The 27,975-nt window shown below is 40.7% G+C and overlaps 1 protein-coding gene across 1 annotated transcript in view; it reads right to left on the bottom strand.

The window, feature by feature from the left end:
* Positions 1-27,524, bottom strand: part of LOC117515332 (kinesin-like protein KIF21A) — a 249,863-nt gene extending 222,339 nt beyond the window's left edge. Inside the window, 1 exon segment of the mRNA XM_034175837.1 lies at positions 27,389-27,524. Within this exon segment, the coding sequence (XP_034031728.1) occupies positions 27,389-27,432 (44 nt within the window). The 5' untranslated portion in view covers positions 27,433-27,524.
* Between the last annotated feature and the right edge of the window lie 451 nt (positions 27,525-27,975).

Here is a 27,975-nt window from a genome sequence, read left to right as displayed (position 1 = left end):
AAAAAAAAGGAAAAGAAAAACCTCAAACATCTTCTCAGGGTTGTTACCACACTGTCTTATATATTTTTTTTCCATAGCAGTTGATGTCAATATATATCACGATACAAGTCAAATCACTATTTCTGTCAAGGTTAAAGGCTCCTTTTTTACTCCTAAATGAGATGTTAGGATCTAAGGTTAATTTTGCTTTAAATTTTTATTTGTCAGAAGTCAAACATCACAAATGCACTGTAAAAATTCTTCAACTGTACAGATATATACGAGGTCTGTCAATAAAGTATAGGTCCTTTTTATTTTTTTCAAAAACTATATGGATTTCATTAGTATGTTTTTACGTCAGACATGCTTGAACCCTCGTGCGCATGCGTGAGTTTTTCCACGCCTGTCGGTGACGTCATTCGCCTGTGAGCACTCCTTGTGGGAGGAGTCGTCCAGCCCCTCGTCGGAATTCCTTTGTCTGAGAAGTTGCTGAGAGACTGGCGCTTTGTTTGATCAAAATTTTTTCTAAACCTGTGAGACACATTGAAGTGGACACGGTTCGAAAAATTAAGCTGGTTTTCGGTGAAAATTTTAACAGCTGATGAGAGATTTTGAGGTGATACTGTCGCTTTAAGGACTTCCCACGGTGCGAGACGTCGTGCAGCGCTCTCAGGCGCCGTCGTCAGCCTGTTTCAAGCTGAAAACCTCCACATTTCAGGCTCTATTGATCCAGGACGTCGTGAGAGAACAGAGAAGTTTCAGAAGAAGTCGGTTTCAGCATTTTATCCGGATATTCCACTGTTAAAGATTTTTTTAATGAAAGACGTGCGGACGGATTGCAGCGTCGGCTCGCAGCCGCCGCGACGCTCCGCCACAGGAAAAACACCTCTGTTGGAAGCCTTAAGGACAAGTTGGAACATGTCCAGCTGTTAAACAATTTCTCATATACTCACTCCACTGAACGCCATCCAAAGCCACCTGGATTTTACTTCTTCTGAAACTTCTCTGTTCTCTCACGATGTCCTGAAATGTGGAGGTTTTCAGCTTGAAACAGGCTGACGACGGCGCCTGGGACCGCTGCGCGACATCTCGCTCCGTGGGAAGTCCTTAAAGCGACAGTATCACCTCAAAATCTCTCATCAGCCGTTAAAATTTTCACCGAAAACCAGCTTAATTTTTCGAACCGTGTCCACTTCGATGTGTCTCACAGGTTTAGAAAAAATTTTGGTCAAACAAAGTGCCAGTCTCTCAGCAACTTCTCAGACAAAGGAATTCTGACGAGGGGCTGGACGACTCCTCCCACAAGGAGTGCTCACAGGCGAATGACGTCACCGACAGGCGTGGAAAAACTCATGCATGCGCACGAGGGTTCAAGCATGTCTGACGTAAAAACATATGAATGAAATCCATATAGTTTTTGAAAAAAATAAAAAGGACCTATACTTTATTGACAGCCCTCGTATACACCTAGATTATCTAACAAACTAAAAACGGAATTAAAAAGCTTCAAGTGTTACAAGAGAACATAAAACTTCAGGTGGTAAAAAATTCTCTATCATTGTGTCAGCCAGCCGTGTCACCATCACCAATACACACTGCTCTATATATACTCATCTCTTCATCACAGCATATAATCTGGAGAACAAATTTGTTATCCTTTATTGGGGATGATTTTCCAGCCTCTCTCATCACTGTGTCTGCCTGACCCCTCATCCTTTAGGAACAGTTGTTCTCTACACTTCACACTGGTGCCGCCAAGTGTAAGATGATCGTGTGGGCTACCATGCGAACCCATATTCTGCTCCCCATCCACCCCCAACTACGCTGATAGTTGGGGATTCTATAATCAAGAACATCCGGTTATTTAACACAGTGACACAAACCTTCCCTGGAGGCACGTTAATAAAGACTTTTGATCCCTTAAGCAAAGAATATTTTGATATTTTGGAGGCATGAGGGTTTTGTCAGTTTGTTTATGGATTGACCCATCTTGATGGTACTACACCAGAGTCGTTCTGTCCCATGGTCTTGATATTTTGAATGTTATCATTCCTCTTTCAATATTAACAATTTACCATTCACTGATTAGGTCTAACGTGATGTCATGTTCAAGGAGACAGGGTGGAGTGTCACTTTGGCTACACGACAGTAGCCGGCTTTCCGAAGAGACTGTGTGAGGTCTTAAAGTCTCTTTCTGTACATGAGCACTCTCTAAATAGTTTTAATAAATCACTTCAAAATTGACTGCACTCGGTCACTCCACTTGTGGTATCTTGTCATCCTGGGTTGCAGGCTCTCTGGTTTGGTGAGCACCTACGACATCTTAAGCACAACTGTAGGAGTCAAGAGCACAGATAGCATAGCTCTGGATTTCATTTGGCCTGGCACCAAAGATGTAGGAATCTCACACGTAAGTTGATCAAGATTTACCAAGGTCTGAACGCAAATGTGGCTAGAATCTGGCTAGCATGGAGTTCATGACATCATACTTGCTCTCCATGTTCGTGCGCCCACATCACCCTCTCCACTGTGGTGGCGCTCACTGTGGCTGCAATGGCAAGGACAGCAAAAAACCTTGTTTCTCTGTGGTGCCGTCTCGCCAAAAGAATCTGCTGGGTGCATTCCCTTCCATGTGACACACACACACAAACACTCCTGCACTCTCACTTCGATACATCTTTCAGCTTGAGCCAGCTGAGTTTGGATGCATGTATAGAATAAATAAGTGGATTTGAACAACAGGTGTGAATGCTATCTGACAAGAAAGCAAGATGGACCCAATCCGGCTCAAGCTGGATTGCTAACCCCACTCTGAACCCACACCTCTCTCAGCGTATTCCAGCATGCAGGTGCCTCCACACTGAGGACCCCAGCAACTGCAAAAGGCCAAGAGGACAGGCATGTGTCACCTGGTTGCAACAGAGAAATGGCTATTTATAAGAGGTGGGTGATTGCTGGCAAGGACCCGATATGCTTCATGCAGTGATGTACAACACTAGTGTTCCAAGATCTGATCTGCTACACTTGCCATTGTTTGAAGTCATATACTGGAACTGCTAAAGAAAACTGCTTTCAGCAACAATAAATCGCAGTTCAAGTTACCATTTAGTTTTTGATGTCACTCTAAACCTCACTGGTCCATCAAGTACAGTGCATACAGCCTTTATCTCCTTGATAGAAGTAATGATAAAGTTTTCACCCACTGAAATCTGAAACCCCATTGGTCTGGTTGACAAGAAAATCCCTAAAATTTAGGCACACATCCAGATAAAGGGATCAGACCAGGACATTTTTAAGGAGTTCAACATTCCAAACAAAGCCGCTTTGCATCTTGCAAAGGTCTGCTCCATAATAAGGAGACCTGCTCCCGTTCAATTTACACTTTAATAATCTGCACTTATCTGTTTTCTGCTGCCTGACAGTTAAGCTGATGTCTGGTCTTCTCACCAAGTGGTAGCAGATACTGCTTTAATCGTGTGGTTTGTTTTAAAAAGCTTTCCAGCCATGCTGAGACAGTTCTTCAATTACATCTTCGGGGTTAGTCCTGCACTGGTTGGTGCAAGCTTCCATGTCATTACACAAAGGTATGCCACCAACACAAGCCCAAAGAGGTTTAGGGACTTATTCAATGGCATTATCACAGTCGTTATGCCTTTCAGTTCAGAATCAAGATCAACAAGTCCTTTCAAAGAAAAAGAATGAAGCTAAATCAGTTTGACGGGATGTTTGTATTGACTCTGCAGGTTGGTGCATTTTGTTGCATGTTCAGTCACTTTGGCACCAGGTTCTGAACTGTAGTAGAGAAAGTTGTTCCAGCAGATATAGTATGTGTCAGTCACTCCCTTCTAATTTGATCCACAGCACTCATCTGCCAGAGCATTGAAAAGGAATTACTCCTACTTTGCTGAGCCGCACTAAATCGTTCCAGCAGGCAGGTTGAGCAAGTCCCCAGTTCTACCTGGGCCCTTCCCTTAAGTGCACGCCCATCATTAAACTGTTGTATCATGCTGCTCTGTGCAAAGAATCTAATTACAGTAGAGTACATTGTGTAGGAGCTCACATGTGTGCAGCTGGAAGGCACTGTGAGCTGTGCATTCCTTTGTAAAACATTAAAGAGCAAAATTATATCTGCTTTGATGAGGGTTTGAAAACGCTCATCCTTAAAGCCACCCTGTGTAAGTGGCACGCACTCCAGGAACAAGCATGAGGACATGTGCTGCACCTCAGAACACTGGTGTCTAAGATATACATTGTTCCATTATTACATTGGCATAAACATTCCAACATTGAAAACTAGAACCACATACACCACAAGAGCCACTTGGATTCACTTAAATTTTAAACAACAGGAAAAATAATCAATAATATTACGTGAACGAGTGCTACATCAAGGTGTTCCAAAAATTACATACTAGGTGGCAATTTGAAATGAGCAAGTGGCTGCAAGCACGGCAAAGCCACAACATATAAGTGGGGGTCCGGGAGCATGCCAATGCTATTTGGTGGCTTATGATGCATTTTTCCCTACATTTTTAGAGTTTTGTTGTCTTTATGTGTAAATTACTTTAGAAAACATCTTACACAACATGGATTTTGATGTTAAATTGGAGATTAAGAGGCTCAAGTAAATCTGGGAGGTAAAAAAAATGCTCACAATAGTGTAAGAAAAAATTACATCAATAAAGATGAGCTTTGGACATTCATAACATATAGGACATACAGTAGTGTTCAGAATAGTGCTAGGTGACTAAAAAGATTAATCCAGGTTTTGAGTATATTTCTTATTGTTACATGGGAAACAAGGTACCAGTAGATTCAGTCGATTCTCACAAATCCAACAAGACCAAGCATTCATGATATGCAAACTCTTAAGGCTATGAAATTGGGCTATTAATTAAAAAAAAAGTAGAAAAGGGGGTGTTCACAATAGCAGTAGCGTCTGCAGTTGACGTTACAAACTCAAAACTATTATGTTCAAACTGCTTTTTTAGCAAACCTGTGAATCACTAAACTAGTATTTAGTTTAGTATTCAGTTTTTCATGATTTCTTCACATCTGTGAGGCATTAATTTTGTTGGTTTGGAACCAAGATTTTGCTCATTTACTAGTGTGCTTGGGGTCATTGTCTTGTTGAAACACCCATTTCAAGGACATGTCCTCTTCAGCATAAGGCAACATGACCTCTTCAAGTATTTTGACATATCCATCTGTGGCCCTTGGACCCAAAAAGAACAATTTTACTCTCATCAGTGCACAAAATATTCCTCCATTTCTCTTTAGGCCAGTTGATGTGTTCTTTGGCAAATTGTAACCTCTTCTGCACGTCTTTTATTTAACATAGGGACTTTGCGGGGGATTCTTGCAAATAAATTAACTTCACACAGGCGTCTTCTAACTGTCACAGCACTTACAGGTAACTCCAGACTCTCTTTGATCATCCTGGAGCTGATGAATGGGTAAGCCTTTGCCATTCTGGTTATTCTTCTATCCTTTTTGATGGTTGTTTTCCATTTTCTTCCACGTGTCTAGTTTTTTGTCCATTTTAAAGCATTGGAGATCATTGTAGATGAACAGCCTAGAATTTTTTGCACCTGCGTATAAGTTTTCCCCTCTCCAATCAACTTTTTAATCAAACTACGCTGTTCTTCTGAACAATGTCTTGAATGTCCCATTTTCCTCAGGTTTTCAAAGAGAAAAGCATGCTCAACGGGTGCTGGCTTCATCCTTAAATAGGGGACACCTGATTCACACCGTTTGTTCCACAAAATTGACGAACTCACTGACTGAATGCCACACTACTATTATTGTGAACACCTCCTTTTCTTCTATTTTTTTTTTTTTTTTTTTACTTATAGCCCAATTTCATAGCCTTAAGAGTGTGCATATCATGAATGCTTGGTCTTGTTGGATTTGTGAGAATCTACTGAATCTAGTGATACCTAGTTTCCCATGTAACAACAACAAGAAATATACTCAAAACCTGGATTAATATTTTTAGTCACATAGCACTATTATTCTGAACACTACTGTATCTAGCTGCCTGCAAAAATAAATGAGAACAATGTCTACAGTTTTTAGCTTGCATATCAAAGTGCATGACCATTTCCCACCGACAAATGATGCTCAAGCTCCTGGCAGTAAAGGAAAAATAAACAAATTAGTGAGCACGAGAAAGTGGAAGTACTCGGTGGAGTACATCACACTGAAGAAAAAAGTAATCACTTGCAAAAATAAGAAAAATAATTACCTAAATACGGAAGTTAAGTTCTGTACGGAACAACAATATATACAGTAGAATACATTATATACAAGCAGAAGAAATGTTTCATAATATTGCACATGAATGTTCAAGTGATGTTGTACAGGAGTGTACAAGTATTACTGCACAGAATGTGTAGTATTATTGCAAGTGGCTGAAAAATATTTACTATAATGACATTAACAATTTGAGTGGTCTAATGGGAACCGTGCTGGTTGTGGAGTCTGACAGCAGCAGGAAGGAAGGACCTGCAGTATCGCTCCTTCATGCACTTTGGGTGGAGGAGCCTGTCGCTAAAGGAGCCTTCTAGTGGAGTCAGGGTGTCATGCATGGGGTGGGAGGCATCCTCCAGCAGGGATGACAGCTTAGCCATCACCCTCCTTTCTCCCACCTCCTGTCCAGGGGACTTCCCAGGACAGAGCTGACCTTCATAATCACTTTGTCAAGTCTATTCCTCTCAGCAGTTGTGATGCTGCTGCTCCAGCAGAACACTCCGTAGACAATGGCTGATGACACTACCGAATCAAAGGTGCTCAGGAGCACCCCCCCTGTACTCCAAAGGGCCTGAGTCACCTCAGCAGGTAGCGTCTGCTCTGGCTTTTCTTATAAAGTGCAGTAGTGTTGTTTGACCAGTCCAGTTTATAGGAGGAGAGTAATAAGTCAGAGACTATGGACAAGAGACTGTATCTTGAGATGACGACATGGCGTTTACACTAAGCTCTTTCATGAAAGAGTCGAGTGGTTGTTTGATAAACACATTTCCATCCCCATCCCTTGGGTGCAGAACCAGTGTCCAGCATAGAACAGATACGCAAGCTAATGAATGGAATGGACAAAATATAACTGTTCCTTCCAGTGTTTATTTTGTTAAACCCGCACATATTTGTTAATAAAACAAAGTATTCTGTTCCATTAATAATAATAAGACACCAAGCAAATTTGTCCCAAAATAAACAGAATATTTTCAGAGTAAGTTCTACAAAGCTCCTGGAGATCCTCACCGATGAATTTCTCAATTTCACATGTCAGTGATGATCTAATGTGTCTGTGTAGGCTCTCAGTTGTCCAGGTGGTTTCCATAGTAGAGAAGCTTGAATCTTCGACTGGACTGGGTTGCTTGACGCAAGGACATTTCGCTTCAAATCGCAGAAGCTTCCTCAGCTAAAATTCTTGCTCTGGTGGTCTGACTTCTGTCTTGACTCTTGTAGAGAAGAATAATCAAGAAGTCACAAAAGCTGGAGTTTTAAACCTAACCAGACCCCTCCGACCGAGAGGCACACTGCTATAGGCCAGTGACTAAACAATAGCTCTAATTAGCACCTATTGTGCTCTAGTTAGCACCCTCCTAATGACAGGGCAGCTGTCCCTCTCCTGATGGCTTCCTTGATGACTATGCTGATGACGTGAATGACTCATTACCATGAACAAAAGACTGAAACTGCTTTGACCTGAGTACCCCATTGTAAACAGGGGATAAAGCGTGTCTCAGACCCCCTCCCCGGTTAAGGCTGGGTTTCAAACGTTTCACAAAGAATGCCTCCTTGACCCCTCTCTCAAACCATTTCTTCTCTAATATTTTAACTTCCTTGTCCTCAAATGTGTGGTTAGTGTCTTTAAGGTGGAGATGAACTGCAGACTGAGGTCCACTGGTGCCCTCTCTGCAGTGCTGGTATAGCCTTTTGTGTAAAGGTTGCTTAGTCTCACCTATGTAGTGTTCGTTACAGTTTTCCTGACATCTGATAGAATACACTACATTGCTCTGTTTGTAACTAGGGATCCTGTCCTTAGGGTGAACTAATTTCTGTCTCAAGGTGTTAACCGGTTTAAAGTAAACTAGGATTTTGTGCTGTCTGAAGATCCTCTGTAGTTTTTCCCCCTACCCCTGCTAAATAAGGGAGAGACACTCTTCTTCTTGTCTCCGTCTCCTGTCTATCTGGTCTCTTTGTTCTCTGGGAGTTCTGCACTTTGTCCAGGGACCATCGTGGGTACCCACATACTGTGAGGGCTTTCCGGACAAGTTGTTCTTTAGCCCTTCCCTCTGCAGTTGTGGGCACCTGTAGGGCTCTGTGTTGAAGCGTCCTGATCACACCGAGCTTGTGTTCAAGGGGGTGGTTTGAGCTATGTTTGAGGACAAGGAAGTTAAAATATTAGCCAGAGAGAAGAAATGGTTTGAGAGAGGGGTCAAGGAGGCATTCTTTGTGAAACGTTTGAAACCCAGCCTTAACCGGGGAGGGGGTCTGAGACACGCTTTATCCCCTGTTTACAATGGGGTACTCAGGTCAAAGCAGTTTCAGTCTTTTGTTCATGGTAATGAGTCATTCACATCATCGGCATAGTCGTCAAGGGAGCCATCAGGAGAGGGACAGCTGCCCTGTCATTAGGAGGGTGCTAACTAGAGCACAATAGGTGCTAATTAGAACTACTGTTTAGTCACTGGCCTATATCAGTCTGCCTCTCGGTAGGAGGGATCTGGTTAGGTTTAAAACTCCAGCTTTTGTGACTTCTTGATTATTCTTCTCTACAAGAGTCAAGACAGAAGTCAGACCACCAGAGCAAGAATTTTAGCCGAGGAAGCTTCTGCGATTTGAAGCTAAACGTCCTTGTGTCAAGCAACCCAGTCCAGTCGAAGATTCAAGCTTCTCTACTAGTGATCTAACTAAAAAATAATCCATGTTGAGACATATTATTCCACTCTTGGTAATTCTGTATAAGACTTTATTTGATCGTCATTTACATTACTGCAATATCATAGGTGTAACATTTCCAAGTCTCAAAAAAAAAAAAAAAAAAAAAAAAAAAAATAGAAACCTTCAAGAGAAACGTCATACGTGCCTTACTATGGTCTGACTATAATTCTCCTACTGAAATACTTTTCCACTGTTCATGAATCTATTGTTGTAGTCTTAAACTAAAATTAACTTACTGATTTACAAGCTGTGGTGCTGCATTTCAAGATGGCACCATCATGTTAGTCTGCCAGGGAACTGAACCCAGTTCAGACATGTAGCAATAATCTGTGAGTTGTAATTGTAGTGTTTTTGCAGTGTGAGCTGCATTCCTGTTGTGGTTAGAATCCAGACCAGTCAACTCTGAGTCCATCCACCAGGCCTGGGGGCAACAGTGTAGACGTTGGTGTCCTCCACATCTTGAACACTGATGTAGCTATGCTTGTTCTTATCTACTAAGTAATTGCGCAGACACAATAAGGCCAAAATGAGCTGGACAGCCTTATTTGGATCTAGCCGAACAGCTGAGGGAAAAACCGAAAATGATTGGCTAATATATCAAAAGCATTTTCAACAAGACACTGTGCCCTAGACAATTAAAAATGATCGTGGGCTTGTCCAAATTCCGTTGCAGATATGGGTCCAAGATTCTCTCAGAGTGGAATCGCATCATCACCTACTATATGTATGGTGGGGGACTTGGAAACAGGGCCTGGCAAATGTAATTGGTTTTTTGTTAACGTTTCCTTTAAGAGTTGACTTTGTGAATACACCAGCACAGCCTGATGCCTCTACATCCACATAGATGATCCAATAGTTCAGATCTACCAGGCCTAACAGTAGGACACTGAAAAGTGTTTACAGTTGAAGATCCACTGCCAGCGAGTTGTATCCAAAGCACCAATACAGCAGGGATAACTCCATTTGTCTCAGACGTCAACTATGTCTTGCCACTCTTCTGGTGAGGATGGAATCTGAAACAAAAACACTGTGAATTATTAACCCACAAAGGGTCAGTTTTTCTTTTTTTCTTTTCAAAAACATTCACCAACTCGAGAGACCAAACTTTCTCTGGGCCAGGATGATGGTGAAGGCAATGACATTGAAGGAGGTGATGAAGATGACAACTGTACTTCAGATATGGCATCACCTTCAACCCCATTTTCAATCAAATTTTCCCAAAAGAAAAGGTCTCGGCCATCAAGAACTGATGTTGATGCATAGATGCATAAAGAATATTAAGTGTCTCACAACATTCTGTTTCTGCGCCACCCCTGCAACTGTATGAGTCACGAGTTCGGCACCAAATGTATTCGGGCTAATTGACTGGCAATCCTTTTCCCTTTGACCAGCCATTAATTTCTCAACATATCCCTTCCAGCAGCAGCAATATACACCGGTACCAGAGTTCCCAGTCTCAGTAATTACAAATAGAGAAAGGAGTATTTCAGAAGCAAGCATTAGCAGGAGGTCAGCAAATTGTGCTTCGGAAAATGAGAATGCCGATACCCATTGTCATAATTAAGACCAATTTATGACTTTGTAGACGAAAATCAATCTTAAGTTGCACATGTCATTGCCATGATTTTATATTATATACATACACACACACATATATATTAGGGTGGTTCAAAAAAATAAAAGTTGGAAATTCATTACTCTCACCCCTTCATTTTATGATGCTTTGAGAAAAAAAGAAAGCCTGCCAAATATTTTTGTCATACATTAATATTTAGAGGTAGCACATCATAGCTGAAGGTTGTAAATATATCAATTATCGCTGCCCGAGTGCCCGTGCAATAGGTTATCCATTATCCAGTATCTAATCACCTCACTTATAAAGAGGATAGAAGTTAACCACCTGAGTGTAACTAAAGTATAATTTTATATTCAATTTAAAACTATACCTGGGTTTAAATATTTCTCACAAACAACATACTTTCAAAAATGTTATTTTAGGCTACAAGCTGAAAATTTTGCTTCAATTCACAGCTTCTTTTCTTTCAGATCTTTGGTGATGGTGAATCTAACATGAGATAAATGTAAAAAGAGACACTTGCTGACTTAACATGCTTAACCATTAACTGGAAACTTCAGTAAAACATGTCAGCTACTAGAAGTAGAACATTTGTATACCTTATTGGTTCCACCGACTGAAATAAAGGGAAACAAATTGCCCTCAAATGGGCAAATACTCAAGGTATTTTTCTTCAAACACACTGATTTGAAGAAAACTGTCCATGATGCTGCTGTGACCTCTATAGACATGGCAATTCCTTTTTGGGAGAGAGCTAGAATCCCACTGAGGGCAAAGCAGCATCTGATCACAAAGTTAGAAAAGGTGTTCGGAAAATGGAAAACATTGAAAAAGACCAAGAATCGCAATACAGACAAGCAGAAGAAAGATGAAACAGTGTTTTGTGAATCTTTGGAGGACTTGTTTGACATGGCACATCAGGATGTCCTAACAATGATAAAGTTTGAAGATGACAGACAGTTCCTACTTGCTCAGCGAGAGAAAGGTAGAGGATGCATGACAGGCATAGATAAAATACAAACTGCCAAAGAACAAAGAGCAGAAAAAAGGAAAGCTGCAGAAGCAAAATACAAAGAGAATCTGGAGGAGCCTGGACCATCTAATGTCTCACTACCTGACACTGTCTCCAGCCAGAGTGAAGAGAACACAGAAAGTCCAGATGAAGAATTTGTTATGCCAGTGCCACAAAAAGCCAGTAAAATTAAAGCTGTTGTAACACCAGGACTTGCAGCAGCATTGGATAGGACCAAAACAGACAGAAGTGCCACCTATATTCTGACTGAAACGGCAGCAAGTCTTGGTCATGATGCAAGCAACTTAAATATCATCATCATGTAAAGGATGTTCTCTTATGTTACACAGCTGTATAATTGGTTCTTGTGCTGATTCATACATTTTTGAATATTAAGTACTGCAAGGCATAAAGAATATTATTGTTTGGAGCTAGATCAAAATATATGTGGAAATATATAAAGCATAGACTTATTTAAATTTATCAATAATGAAACAGTATTTCATCAATAAAATGAAAATGCAATGTTTGATTGTTACAAAATCTTCACTACCCCAGTATGTAGGTATTGTAGGAGCATGATACATGTACGAGAAGAACTGCATCTCACAATTCATGTTTTAGTGTTAACTATTTTATGGGATATGAAAAGATTTGATTTTCCAATGTACTGCCATAATTTCTGTCCTGACATATCAATATTAAACTGACAGAAATAATTTGGAAATATCTGGAAATGACCATACTATATGACAAAGTTATTGCGAGCAAAATCTTTAAGGGCTGTGTGCTACCAGTAAAAATTATTAGAGTTTTATGAAATTGTACATGATGTGTTTTTATGTTAGGTGCAACAAATTTAGAGGGTGAGACTTGAAGTTTTTTGGAAAAAAATTTTGACCATTTTTATGGACCACCCTAATATATATACACACACACATTCTCCCCCAGAATGTGGCTTCCGCCTATCAATGCCAAATTTTCTTAATTGTCACCCAACTCACAGGGAACAGCTCTCTATTCAGACATATAGCAAAAGTTATTGCTATGATCATACGGTCACAGTGAGACATAATGGTACCCCTGAATTTCATATACACAATATGGTCAGAAATAAATACAAACAAACCAATTTTGCTGAATTAATTTTTTTATGATCAGTTATTTGGCAACGCATGCATCAAATAAAGCAAAAAACTACAGCGCCGCACTCATACAGTGTAAACTTCCGCCAACATGAGTTTCCAATTCCACAAATTTTTTACCATGGAAAACAATTTCAAGGTCAAAGTCCTGTTAGAAGTGGCTTTTCATAAGCTAAATTAGATGTGATCAAATGTCAGGAGCATGTATTTAGTCATGCACTTGAATCAAACTTTTTTGTGATGTTGTCAGGTTGCTGTTGTTTTTACCCAACTTTTTTCAGTTTCTGAATTCTTTTCCAGTTAATTTTCACAGAACATTGGTTATCTTTGCTATGCACAATTTGTGTCATTACTTTTTGGCACTTGGCTTCTGACTGACAACTGGAAGCTACACAAACAGGCATAACATTGGAACCTCCTTCCAATTTTGGTGGTAAATCTATAAAAGAAAAATGAGTGACTGAGGCACTTTTGATTGAGATATAATACAAAATGTACACCAAATGGGCTTTTCAATATTATAATTCAAATGTCCACAAATCCACAATCAGATTCGGATCAAACTTTGTCAGGCAATGGGGAGTGCCCCTCTGCACCTCACTTTCAAATATAAGAGTGATTGGGGCATGTTTGATTAAGATATAATATAAATTATACATTAAATGGGGTTTTCAATGTTAAATTTAAATGACCACAAAATCTGTAATCTGGATCAGATCCGGGTCAAGCTTTGTCAGTCGATAAAATATACCATCCTACATAACACTCTCAAATATGAAATAAATTTATCTTTTTTGACAACTGTGAATTTTTGAAAATTCAAACAATGTTAAAGATTTTTCCTGACTTTGACCTTGAAAATGTAATCAGTTCTTGCCTGTCAGGATATGAATCTTCTGTAAAGATTTCATTACAATATATGAAAAATTGTGGATTACAGGCTGTTCGCAAAAAGGAGACTAGTAAGGGAAGCCACCAAGGCACCCAAGACAACTCTGAAGAAGTGATAGGATTCTGTGGCTGTGATTGGAGAAACTATGCATAGTGCACAACTTTTGTCTATTGCATCATCACTCAGTCTCATTGTGAAGTGGAGCAGAGAAGGATTTAGATACAAAAAAAAAAAAAAAAAAACAGATAAAATCCAGGCTTGCATCTCCGACATGCCTGTAACTGAAGCAGTATAACTTGATGCAACAGATACGTTATAATTTACAGAGCTTCTCCAATCACAGTCAGAGACACCAATAAGTTCTTCAAAATTGCCAGTGTCTTGGTGGCTTTCTTCACTTGTTTTCTTCTGGCATGGTTTCTCAGTTTTTAACAAACAGTTTAAAGTATACATAGTTTCAGCCACATAGATACAGGTGTGTTGGTGGCTCACCCTTCTTGTACGAAGTAAAGTCATGGTTACACCAATTAAGGTGCATTTACACATAACCAAGATGCGTTACAAATGTCATTTTTCTGTCATTCTTGACCCATTCCTGACATTCTTAATGCGACTTAACTCATCTGAATAGGTTTCTTAATAGTGCATGTTGGTGCGTGATATTCTTGATATTCATGGAGCATGTTTTTGCCTGTCAAAAAAAAAATCTTCCACGAATGTCACACACCATCCTTATTTCGTCTCACGTCGTGGAGGAGCAACTGAGCGTATTGATCCGTCTTGATGAGTAGTGATCCTTAATAGAACGTGACAACATTCGTAGTGGTTCCTGTGATGGTTCTTTGAGCCCAAACTGTCACGCGTTATTATGAAGTGACACGGAAACTGTCAAGTTTTGACACGACTTGTAATGCGGCGTCACATTTCACTGCACACCACAACGAATCAGTTTTCTGTCATGTGCGCACAATTAAACTCAGCTCCAAGTATCGTTCCACAGTTCCTGCTAAAGCTCCTCAGGACGCTCCTGCAGGTGTAACCGAAGAGCGGGAGAACGAGTCTGAGCCAGAATAGGAAGAAGCGTGCGCACAATTAAACCCTGCTGCACCGCATTCAGTTTGATTGCTGACACTAAGTTGGCTAAAAGTCTCATTTCAGTACTCTTCAGCGCGCTCCTGCAGGTGTTCCACCTGCTGCATGTGCCTGATGTTTTGGGAAAATGCGCGAGACGAGAGCCGCATGAAGCCACACATCTGGCTCTGTCCTCCTCCTCCTCCTCTGTGCCACTCCATGGCACAAAGCCCAACTATGCATGCAGTCACAAAGTTCTTCTGAAAAACTGGAGCGATCTGAATTCGGTTGGATGAATATGGGTGTGTGTGCGGAGACAATTCTTCTCGTTCACAACGTGACAGAACTTAACGATGCAATAGCGTAACAATGCAGAACACTATTCTTGACCGTACATAATGGTTCCTGATAATTCTCCAGTAACACGTGCCATTAATCGTAACGTGTGGTATCATAACAGGTTGCAGCAGTTCCTGAGGACACCTGACGCCTCTGCCCCGAATCATCACATTCGTGATCAGCGGCCAAGAATGTATACTTCGTGACATTCGTGACTTGTTAACATGTGTAAACGCAGCATTACAGTCAAGGCCATGGTCAAAACTCAAGAATAGTCCAAATAAAATTGAAATGCATACCTGGAGATACTTGTCCTTCATCAATCTTGTTCAGAGTCCTGTCTCCCACTCGAAACTGAAAGACTTCTAAAACTTTCACCTTAAAAACAGAATTAGACTGAGCATGATGACTGTATATGATTTAACTTTTTGGATTACAACTGACTTTGTAATGTGCCATTAATTCTATATTAACTTATCAGAAAACATTTTTAACATTACTTGCCACTTGCAAGAAAATGTAAGGTCACCGCTAAGCTCTCACCTGGGGAAATACTCCGGTGCATCATTGTATCATGCCTTGTAAGCGGTGGCCCGACCATGGCCAGAACCTCTTCAAAGCTGCCAATGTTCAAGTGATCAAACTGGCTGAATGTCACAGGGTTTCTAACCAGAGTTCATAAAGCAGATTAGTGTAAACACCACATTATTGTTGTCTCAAGATCCAGTCTCTTGTCCATACTCTCCGATGTATTACTCGCCTTTGTCAAATGGTGCCTACGCCACAGCAACAAAATCAGTAACAGAGCTTTCTCTTCCATTTCAGACGTTTGTTTGCTTTCCCACATTACACTGCAACGCCATATTGAAAATCATGTGCCTCAGGGAACCACCGCATTTGGTCAACTACACCGACAGTGCAACGCGTGACCCCCACACACACTGTTCTACTGATCTCGCATGGCAGAATATATCAAACACACTAGATCATGTCTGTGCACCCTCAGCGCAACAAAGTCACCCCCGCTTATGGAGAGGAACTGTCTGCATTCCCATCGACAAGTGGCCAGAGGTGAAGCCAGTTCCTCTCCATGTGCAGCAGGCTTTAGCTGAATAAAGCCGCATCTATGTTATTAACCTGTGTCCTATATGGGTGATTCTTTAACTACGGGCACTATTGGCCTTATAAATGTAATTTCCACCACACCATTGCCTTACAATATAAAGTGCCTTGGGGCAACTGTTTGTTGTGATTTGGCGCTATATACATGTGCTCTGATGTCACTGTTTATCTGCATAGAAACTACCCAAACAATCTTTCATACAAACTATTTAAAGGGACATTACAGTGTTGTGGTGGAAATTATGGGTAATAGTGTGGGACAACTACATTTTGTTAAAAAAAAAAAAATCACAACAGTTGTATGACACTGAATACCCCAATTATGTTTTGATTATTTTACTGATATTTTATTCAGAGATATTTTAAAACATTAGAAAAAATGTTTCTTTACCATTCATTTTTATCATTGAAGATCAAAAGTCTGGGTGTGGGACAAGCACAAAACGGCAATATTTGTATATAATGATGCTGAAAAAAGGTGAAAAAGGCAGACTACTAGAACAAATTTCTTAACACACTTTCATTGTAAAGATAGCTATAAAAGTGTGAAATTTCCCCTTTTTTCTGTTTTTCATACAATATGATCAAAGGACATAAGTGCCCGTAGTCTAAGAATCACCCATATAGGCCCTGAGGCAATTGGTGCAGGTGCTTCAGTTCCTCTCCATGTGCAGCAAGCTTTAACTGAATACAGCCGCATCTATGAGGTCTGTCCAAAAAGTAACGTATCTTTTTATTTTTTTCAAAAACTATATGGATTTGAATCACGTGTGATTACATCAGCCAAGCTTGAACCTTCGTGCGCATGCGTGAGTTTTTCCACGCCTGTGGGCAGGTTTTGAGTGAGCACTGGTCCACCCCTCCCGTCGGATTTCTTTTGTCTGAGAACTTGCTGAGAGACTGCCGCTTTGCTCCATGACATTTTTTTCAGAAAATGTTAGAGACAGGAAGTTGGAAACCATTTGATAGATTCAGTTGGATATCGGTGAAGATTCTGTCGGCGTCACGCAGATTATGGACTGTTAAAACCTTTTTAAAGACGGCCCACAGCGGCGGAGGGCGCGCGGCGCGCCGAGCAGCCATTCAACAGGCTGGATCGACCAGATCATTTCTAAACTGAATGCTGTGTTGATCCGGGACATCATGTGACTACCACAGAAATGGCAACAGAGCTGGACATAGCACTTTTGTGGCACATTCCACTGTTACAGGAGATTTTGTAATGAAAGACGTGGAGGATTTCGCGCGTCGGCACAAAGCAGCTCAGAACGCGCAGCAAAAAAACACCTCCATCTTGGAAGTCTCACAGGACATGTTGGGGCATGTCCAGCTATTACACAATTTCTAGGATACTCACTCAACTGAAAGCCATCGAAAGCAGTCTAAATCTTCTGAATGGTTTCCAACACGGAGGTGTTTTTTTTTTTGCTGCGCATCCTGAGCTGCTTCGTGCAGACGCGCGAAATCCTCCGCACGTCTTTCATTACAAAATCTCCTGTAACAGTGGAATGTGCCGTAAAAGTGCTATGTCTAGCTCTGTTGCCATTTCTGTGGTAGTCACATGATGTCCCGGATCAACACAGCATTTAGTTTAGAAATGATCTGGTCGATCCAGCCTGTGGAATGGTCGCTCGGCGCACCGCGCGCCCTCTGCCACTGTGGGCCGTCTTTAAAAAGGTTTTAACAGTCCATAATCTGCGTGACGCCAACAGAATCTTCACCGATATCCAACTGAATCTATCGGATGGTTTCCAACTTCCTGTCTCTAACTGTTTCTGAAAACAATTTCATGGAGCAAAGCAGCAGTCTCTCAGCAAGTTCTCAGACAAAAGAAATCCGACGGGAGGAGTGGACCAGTGCTCACTCAAAGCCTGCCCACAGGCGAATGACGCAACCGACAGGCGTGGAAAAACTCACGCATGCGCACGAAGGTTCAAGCTTGGCTGATGCAAACACACATGATTCAAATCCATATGGTTTTTGAAAAAAATAAAAAGGTCCGTTACTTTTTGGACAGACCTCGTATGTTATTAACAAGTGTCCTATATAGGCCCTGAGGGCATTGGTGCAGGTGCTCATGTCCGGATTTCATAGCGTCAAGCAGATGAGAATCTATGACTCCCTCTAGATGGACAATTACCAAGAAATATGGCCCATACATATTTTCATAAATAAATACATATCAGTTTACACAGACCTTTGCAGTTCAAGACCAGGTCAGCAACATAGGGAACAAACAAATAATTCAGCCTATATATATATATATATATATATATATATATATATATATATATATATTTTTTTTTTTACATACAGTTATATCCCTCTATATGCAGTATGTGCATACTGGTTGAATCAATAGGGTAACGCAGTCTCGTTTGAACCCTGCGTGATATTGCGGGATTTGACCACTTGTGGGGTATCGTAAGTGTTAGCCTACACAGCTAACCTGAGTACCTGCGTTCTCTCATCTGCAAAACCGCCTCGACACGTTTGAGCTCCGGGTCATAAACAAACCGCAACACATGTCCACTTTCCACCGCATTGTCACTTTCTTTGCATTTTCACTTTGTTTACATGTAATTTGCCAAAAAAAAAAAAAAAAAAAAATGCAGTCCCCAGCAGCAGAGAAATTACATCATATGCGTCATTTTACCCCTTTAGCGCCCGCCCTCAAGCAATACTGCAGTACCCAATTGCTGAAATCCTGGCATCATAAATTCATGAAGGGTCTGACAAATTACTCCATTCATTCATTTTCCATACCCACTTATTGCAATAAAGAGTCAAGGGGGAAATGGAGCCTATCCTAACCCTATTATTTCTGATCACCTTTTAATATTGACAAATATGCCATCTTCAGTATTCCAGTGAGCAAACGGAGCTCTTCATGTTTGTGATATGTGAGTGCATAAGAGATGTCTTATTTGCAAACAACTTCATCTTTTCCACATTATATGTATTTTAAGTCTAACCTGTTAAAAAATGCCTCTTGAAAAGGAAAAATCCATATATATCAAAATGGAGATTGCACACTTCTGTATTATTAGCGCTTTAATTTGAGCTTTTTGTGCATTTTTCCAAGTGTACTTTCTATGATAGTCATTCTTCCTGGGGAAATTCCTATGTAAATGGTCATTATAGTTATTAATAAATGTGTGATTTTTTTTTTCAGTATACAAGTCACACAGGAGTCTAAATTGCAGGGCCTCCAAAAAGAGTTTTTAAATGCGACATACGAGGTCTGTGAGAAAAGTATTGTACCTTTTTATTTTTTTTTTTAAAAACCATATGGATTTGAATCACGTGTGATTGCATCAGCCAAGCTTTAACCTTCGTGAGCATGCGTGAGTTTTTTCACACCTGTCGGTTGCGTCATTCGCCTGTGAGCAGGCTTTGTGTGAGCATTGGTCCACCCCTCTCGTCAGATTTTTATTGCGAATAAGTGTCTGAACGATTTGGAGCTTTGCTGCATCAATTTTTTTCCAGAAACTGTGAGAGACCTCCAGGTGGACACCGTTCGGAAAATTAATATGGCTTTCAGGGACGATTTTATGGGGATTATACAGATTAAGCAGTGTTACTGCCGCTTTAAGGATGGCCCACAACTGCTGAGAGCGCGGCGCATTCCACTGTTACAGGAGTTTTTTTTCATGGAAAGAAAAGCGGAGGGACGCGCCACGGAGCCGTTCATTACACGGCACAAAACCACCTCGGTGTTGGTCTGACAGGACGGCTTTCAGGTGGATTTCAGATGGATTCTGGTTGCTTTTCAGTCGCGTAATTATCCGATTGTGATTGTGCATGAGCTGGACATGCCCCAACATGTCCTGGAAGGCTTTGTCACGGCGTTGCTTTGCGTCATGCGGCTCCACCGCGATGCGAGAGGTGCCTCTCCTCTTTCCATGACAAAAACTCCTGTAACAGTGGAATGTGCCGTTCATTTCTAAACTGGACGCTGTCTTGATCCAGTATGTCATCTGACTAGCACAGGAATTGTGAAAAGATGTGGACATCAGCACTTTTTTGGCACATTAAGACAGACGTGCGGAGGAGTTCCGCGCGTCGCAGTGGAGCTGCATAGCGCAAAGCAACGCCGTGATGAAGCCTATCAGGACATGTTGGGGCATGTCCAGCTCATGCACAATCACAATCGGATAATCACACAACTGAAAAGCAACCAGAATCCATCTGAAATCCACCTGAAAGCCGTCCTGTGAGACCAACACCGAGGTGGTTTTGTCCCACGTAATGAACGGCTCCGTGGCGCTTCCCTCCACTTTTTTTTTTTTTTTTTTTTTTTTTTATGGAAAGAAAACTCCTGTAACAGTGGAATGTGCCGAAAAAGTGCTGATGTCCACGTCTCCTGCCTTTTTGTGAAAGTCAGACGAGGTCCCGGATCAACAAAGCCTTCACATTGGAAATGATCTGGTTGTTTCAGCGGGGTCTGAGCATGTCGATCGGCGCTGGGAGCGCGCCGCGCTCTCAGTAGTTGTGGGCCGTCCTTAAAGCGGCAGTAACACTCCTTAATCTGTATAATCCCCATAAAATCGTCCCTGAAAGCCATATTAATTTTCCGAACGGTGTCCACCTGGAGGTCTCTCTCAGTTTCTGGAAAAAAATTGATGCAGCAAAGCTCCAAATCGTTCAGACATTTATTCGCAATAAAAATCCGACGAGAGGGGTGGACCACTGTTCACACAAAGCCTGCTCACAGGTGAACGACGGCTGATGCAATCACACGTGATTCAAATCCATATGGGTTTTGAAAAAAATAAAAAGGTCCGATACTTTTCTCACAGACCTCGTACTCTGAAAAATATGGTAATACTTTTTCAAATAATTTCATAATAATATAATAACACTGATAAAAATTTCTAGCTAGCTTATGGTTATTTGGCTATTAATCATGATATGTTGATTTAAAAAAAATGTTTGAAAACTAGTATTTTCATACAGTGAGGCAAATAAGTATTTGATCCACTGTCCATGTTGCAAATTTCCCACCTACAAAGAATGGAGAGGTCTGTAATTTTTAATCATAGGTACACTACAGACAGAATCTAAAAAACAAAATGAAAAAAATAAAAATCAGAAATCACATTACCTGATTTTTTTTTTTTATAATTTACTTGCACTTTATTGTTGTGCTTTATAAAAATGGTTTGTGCCCATTGTTCAGGGTTCTAAAAGAGCAGATCTCGTCTGTGAGAGAAGTTCTTCATAATCCAGGCCTGATTCTTCACTGTGATTTTGAATCATTTTAAAAGTGCGGAATAGTTTGAGTTTGTACTTTGTGAGGAGCAGTGTTGCAGAAAGGGCCGGGGGAAATAACAACCTGAAGAGAGCTGGTACCACAAGTCCCAAAGATTACATTAGTACCACACTACACCATCACAGATTAAAATCTTGCAGGCACGCAAGGTCCCCTCTTCATGCCAGCACATGACCAGGCTCGTTTGAAGTTTGCCAGTGACCATCTGGATGATCCAGAGGAGGCATGGGAGAAGGTCATGTGGTCAGATGAGACCAAAATACAGCTTTTTGGTATCAACTCCACTTGCCATGTTTGGAGGATGAGAACAACCCCAAGAACACTGTCCTAATCGTGAAGCATGGGGTGGAAACATCATTTTTGGGGGTGCTTTTCTGCAAAGGAGACAGGACGACTGCACCGTATTGAAGGGAGGATGGATGGGGGCATGTATCATGAGATTTTGGCAAACAACCTCCTTCCCTCAGTAAGAGCACTGAAAATGGGTCGTGGCTGGGTCTGTCAACATGACAATGACCCAAAACACACAGCCACAGCAACTAAGGAGGGGCTCCGTAAGAAGTATTTCGAGGTCCTGGAGTGGCCTAGCCAGTCTCCAGACTGGAACTCAATAGAAAATCTTTGGAGGGAGCTGAAACTTGAAACCTGAAAGATCTGGAGAAGATCTGTATGGAGGAGTGGACCAAAATCCCTGCTGCAGTGTGTGTAAACTTGGTCAAGAACTACAGGAAATGTACTTATTTGCCTCACTGTGAGCAGCCTGGAGCCCACAATTTTTCATATATCCTTATAAAATTTTTACTTACTTATTCATAACTTGATAGGCAAGAAGTGACTGAATTTTCAAAGTCAAAGGTAGGAAAAATCCCTACCTTTAACATTGAATAAATATTAAAAAATAAATAACTCAGTCATAAAAGATCAAATTTCTTTCATATTAGACAGCGTTTTGTAGGATGGTATCTTTATTGGCTGACAACATTTGATTGTGTGGTGATTTGGCATTCCTACTGGACACTAGGCTAAACCAACTGAATGACAAAAACACAATAAACTAATAATGCTAACAACACTTAAACATTAACCACAATAACATTTAAAACCCCAAAACCCTGAACTACATGGTGCATTACAGCAAAACATCCAATGTTCACTGCTGTTAGATAATATCGCTAATTTCTGCAAAAATATTAGTCTAATCAACTTTCCGTTTTCTCAGCGTTCATCCTTGACCCAAAATACATAAGTATACCAAACTAGAAATGTCAGCTCTCCACAGTTTCTCAGTGATCGAAGCCATACACACGCAAGCACACACACACACACACACACACACACACACACACACACACACACACACACACACACACACACACACACACACAGGCCACTTGGCTAATATAGATGTCATCAAGTTCATGAAAATTCAGTAAGGTATGTCTTCTATAATACATTCCATTTCTAAGGTAGAACTACTAGTGTATACTAATGTTTATCTAAATATCTAAAAAAAAATGTACATACATATATACATACATACATACATATACATACAAAATACATACTCCTTTAAGTTGTACTAATTTTGAGTAAGAAACAGATAAGTCTGATACATAGGGTCACAAATAAGTGTGACCTTCAACCTTTCAACTTGGAAGAGGACCTATTCAGTCACAGATTTTCAGTCAAATTTTGGCGTTGCAATTCACTATTTTTTGTAATTGTGCACATTCTCACAGGGGTGGTGTGGCCTGTGCCCTTCTTCAGCCAAGGTCTTTCATGCATATAATGATAGATTAGGAGCTCTTACTTTGACTGATTAAAATTCTGGCGGCTGATTTTGGGCACACAAGTATAGGGGGCGCTTTTTGCCGCCAAAATCCAAAATTACCACTTTTTTAGCACAGGGATTTCCCCCTGTGCCCTAAGTCAAAAGTGACTATGCCTCATATTGTCATTCAGCATCTCTAGTTTCACTGAGTTTTGTGGCTGGTTTTGGTATTGACCCTTTTTGCACAAGTTTTGTTGGACCTGTTCATGAAGAGGCCACATACGGTAAATTGGTAACTTCCTCCAACTTCCATGAAACTTGCAGAATTTGGCAAAAACAAACACTTCCAAATAACCATATATTTGATGAACCATTTGTCCTAATCTCATCACATTTTTGTACATTTTTCATAAGAATCAAACCTTGTTTGTTTTTTCCAGTTTAGTTCCTATTTAGCCATCCGGTGGCAGCCTACAGCTAGAATGGCTTGCCACATTGCACTCAAACTTATAGAGACCCCTTTACCCAGTTGTGGGAGCAAATTCTGCAAGTTTAATGAAAATCGTAGGAAGTTGCCAATTTACCATTTTTGCCATATTTCGTCACGTTTGACTTCAGGCACATTGAGAAATCACTTTGCGAAAAAGTGGTAATTTCACATTTTGGCAACAAAAAGCGCCCCCTATACTTGTGCGCCCAAAATCAGCCGCCAACATCTTCATCGAAATCAAAGTAAGAGGTCCTAATCTATCATTATATGCATGAAAGACCTTGGCTGACTAAGGGCACAGGCCACACCGCCCCTGTGAAATTGTGCACAATTACAAAAAATAGCGAATTTCAGCACCACCTGTAGGCTACACCCTCAGTAAGCCGCCAAACTTTTCACATTTTTGGAGAGTCCATACCTGATAGACTAACACTAATGAAAATAAATTTGGCTCACTCAGGACGCATGGTAACATGAGCATTCGAAAACCTAAATTTTGTGATTTTGCTATTTTAGCTCATTTTGACCCCAAATTTCCCAGACCCCTTTAAAAAAAAAAAAAAAAAAAAAAAAAAAAAGCAGACTATCAAGGATAGAAAATGTGATTTTTGTTCCTTTCTAACGTATATCTACCCATAAAATTTTTTTGAGAAAATCTGAAGGGGTCATGAATCACCCTCTAATAGAAACCTGCCTAACGCTTATAAAAACGGGCTCTTAAAAAGTGTAACTACTGCTAGCTGTTGCCTGTGTACATGGTTTAACCTTTACACTTCTACATATGTATCCAATTCCTCTTCTAGCCTGAGCTGTAAAGAATCAAAATAAGATCTGCCCATAATGCATTCATCCATTTTTCATTTCACTCCAATAACTCCTCTGAGCATGATGTAGATGTAATTCTGACTTCACATGTGAACACTCATTTTCTGACAAGCACAAAAAGGCAACATTACTTTTGATAGTTTTACTTTCTCATTTTGATGGCAGGAAGAAACCTAATGCCCACAGTAAACCTATACAGACATGGCAAATTAGGTGTAACCAAACCAGCAACCTTGTCAACCACTGCAACACTGACCTTATCTTTGTTTTTTAAATAAAATAACTAAGATCAATGAGCAAACTCACAAAATCATACCACCTCCTCTGCCATAGTAGTTGCTTGCATGTACGTAGTGGGAATAAATCTACTACGAGGACCACCTTAAGTCTCTGTGCTGAATAGTGCAACAGGTCTGTTTATACATGTGACTGACAAATATGATGCATTTTTTAAAATGCATAAAAAACACATGTCAAAATAACTTCCATTTACAGTTTTTCTCAATTGTTAAACCACTAAACCCTGTTGTCTGAACCAAATGTTCAGTTGCTTGAACCCACTGATTGAATCAATTACTCTTTTGGCAAAACCATAAGAACTTTTCACCTGTTTAGACAACTTGCCAACACATTTTCATTGTGATGCACAATGGTGAGCACACGTGGCAAAAGTCAAACACAGTTAAAGCACATTGTCACCGGTTGACAATGATGTGGCCAATGATGTGAAGGAACATAAGCCAGTTCAGAGAGCACTGGTTTGTGAGGCACGACAATGGATAGAAATCTGAGAGGAGGAATTCATGTGAGAGGTGGTCGAAGTGATCAGAGAAGACAAAGAACAGTAATATCTGATGAAATCAGAGTTACTGTGATTGACCATGTTCTTGTCCACGGTATGAGCATGAGGGAGGTCAGACAAAGGGTCCAACCAAACGTCAGTAGATTCACTGTGTCCACCATAATCCCAAGATTTAGAGAAAGAACAGGGCCTTTTCTGACATTATAGCATGTAAATGTCGACAGGAATTACTGTATGACTATACTACCTACTGTACCACAGTATACTGTAAGTAAATACATGTTTCAGTCCATCACTGTGCCAATGTACTGTAGTATTGTAACAGAGGGTTAGGCTAACTGTTTTTGGCCTAGTATTCCATGTATATTTTTGTAATTTATTTTTACGTAGGCTTACTGTATACTGGTGCTAAATGTACATGATTTCTCTTTGTTTTTGTACTGTACCAGTACTACATGTAAATGCACAGGATTTCTGTTATTTTTACTATGTACAAGTGCTAAATGCAGAGGTTTTTTGTTTTGCAACATGCATTTTTCCTACAGTGAACAATAAACATTTATTTCTACAGCTTCATTGTATTTTCTATTTTTCTATGTAGTGTTTGAAGACTGCTCAGTAGTGTTTTTAATTTTGATTGACTCGAGGCACGATTTGACAACACAGTTCAGTTGTGAGCACAGAATGAACTGTTTTGAGGTGAAACTTTGGTTTTGCAAGACGAGTCTGGGGTTTTGTGAATGTAGCTTGAAAATTGGTTTTTTTGTTCACAGTTTAGAGAAAAGGAGAGCAGCTTTTGAGAAATGTGTCTTAGCAATTGAAAAAAATGTAAGCATTAAGATCATAATTATTTTCCTTTATCAACATCTTCATATGAAGTGCTTCCATTGTGTGAGGTTTCGTCAAAATCCACCAAATGGTTTAGGAGTGGAGCTTTCAAGACTTAGACATTCCAATATTCTAATATATTCCATCCCCCCAATCACTCAAAACAATTTGTTTACAGGAGGGTATTTTAAAATAAAAATTCCAGCTGAGGATTTTCCCTGTGGTCCAGCTTGTTAAATTTAAACATATTTTTGAGATTCTGACTATTTTGTCAAAACCAAAAGTATGCTGGCATCAGCCTTTGTAAACCTGACCGCTAACTGCACTTTTAATAAAACAATTTAATTTACATATGAAAAGTGTGCGCAAATGTTAAAATGACTACATTTTCAAGAACATTAGGTTATAGTCTACATGACACTGAGCAGTCGAAATGCACAGAAAGCAGACAATGCATGGAAAACTAAAAAATAACAACGCAACCATCATCTATACCAGGGGTATTCAACTTGTTCCAGGAAGGGCCGAGAGGGTGCAGGTTTTCTTTGCAACCACCAACTCCACCAGGTGATTTCACTGAATAACTAATTCCATCTGCTTAAAGTGATGTCAATCAGTGAAATTGGTGGTTGCAAAGAAGACATGCACCCTCTCTGCCCTTTCTGGAACGAGTTGAATACCCCGATCTATACTGTTTCGTTTTTTTGTTTGTTTTTTACTGGAAATGGATGGAGGATCCACAGACTGGATTCCATGGTGCCATTACACCAGCAGGGTGGGAGTGGCCTGCTTCAGCACAATAGCACCCATGAGGTGCGTGGACTTTTTGTCTGGTTATGGGGATGAAAACAGACGTCCATCACTGACGTCATAAAAGCAAATCAGACCTCAGTGATCACTGTCCTCTGTGACACCTGCCTGTCCGCTGATGATCTTTCATCAATTACGTGTCTCTCTGCAGGAGGCGCCGAGGGGAGGCCAGATAAGAGAGCCTGTGTTGGCTCTCTTTATCCAAAAGCTCAGTCATCCCTCTGCAAGAACACGTGTGCACAAAACCTGTGCACCTATGACTAGATGCACAAAACATCACATTGTGGCTAAGTGGACAAACTAGGAAAGGTGGCATGAAGCGCACGCAAACAGAAAACACGTTTGTTTGTTAATTTTTTAAAAGGCGGGGAGTGGGCCAACGGTGAAAGATTAAATGCAGATGGATTAATTAGACCCGCGGCGCTGACTGACAGGTGAATCAGGTTGTCAAACCTCAGCCATGAATAAACACCGGATGGTCATAAATTACATGTAAATGACTTACCTCAGCGCTACACGGACTGAACTTTCATCCTGGCCGGTCGTCATGATTCCTCACTCAATAAGCCGACGGAAAAAAAAAGTTTTAAAAGATTTTGTGGCGGTTGCTGGTCACAGTGACCGTGACCCAAAAAAAAAAAACCCACACAAAAGGGGCGCACTCCCCGTCGAGCGGGCGGACCAGCAGTAAAGCAGCTCACCTCCACGTTAACGCCGTCCTCTCAAAAGAAATAAATAAACGGAGCAAAAAAGAAAATGTATTTTTTACACCGACAACAGCACGCTGACGCCGCATCCCGAGGCTCGCGCTCACTCACGTGCCACCCGAGCAGCAGCTCACTGCGACACCCAGGCCTCTGCTGCTGCTGCTGCGTTCAAGGAGAGGGGCGGGGCAACCGCAATGCGTCGCTAAGCCACGCCTCCTCTCCTAGCAACGGCGGCAGAGAATCGAGGATGTTGAAGGGTCCACTCAGGATGGCAACAAGGCTATTATTTAAATAATTAATAATTTAACATTATATTTAATGACGCATGCTTAAACACACATGGAACAAACAACGTGTCAGCGTTCAGCAGGTGGCAGCACAATGG

Source organism: Thalassophryne amazonica, chromosome 8, assembly GCF_902500255.1.
Source record: "Thalassophryne amazonica chromosome 8, fThaAma1.1, whole genome shotgun sequence".
NCBI lineage: Eukaryota > Metazoa > Chordata > Actinopteri > Batrachoidiformes > Batrachoididae > Thalassophryne > Thalassophryne amazonica.
This window is presented reverse-complemented; position numbering and strand designations above follow the sequence as displayed.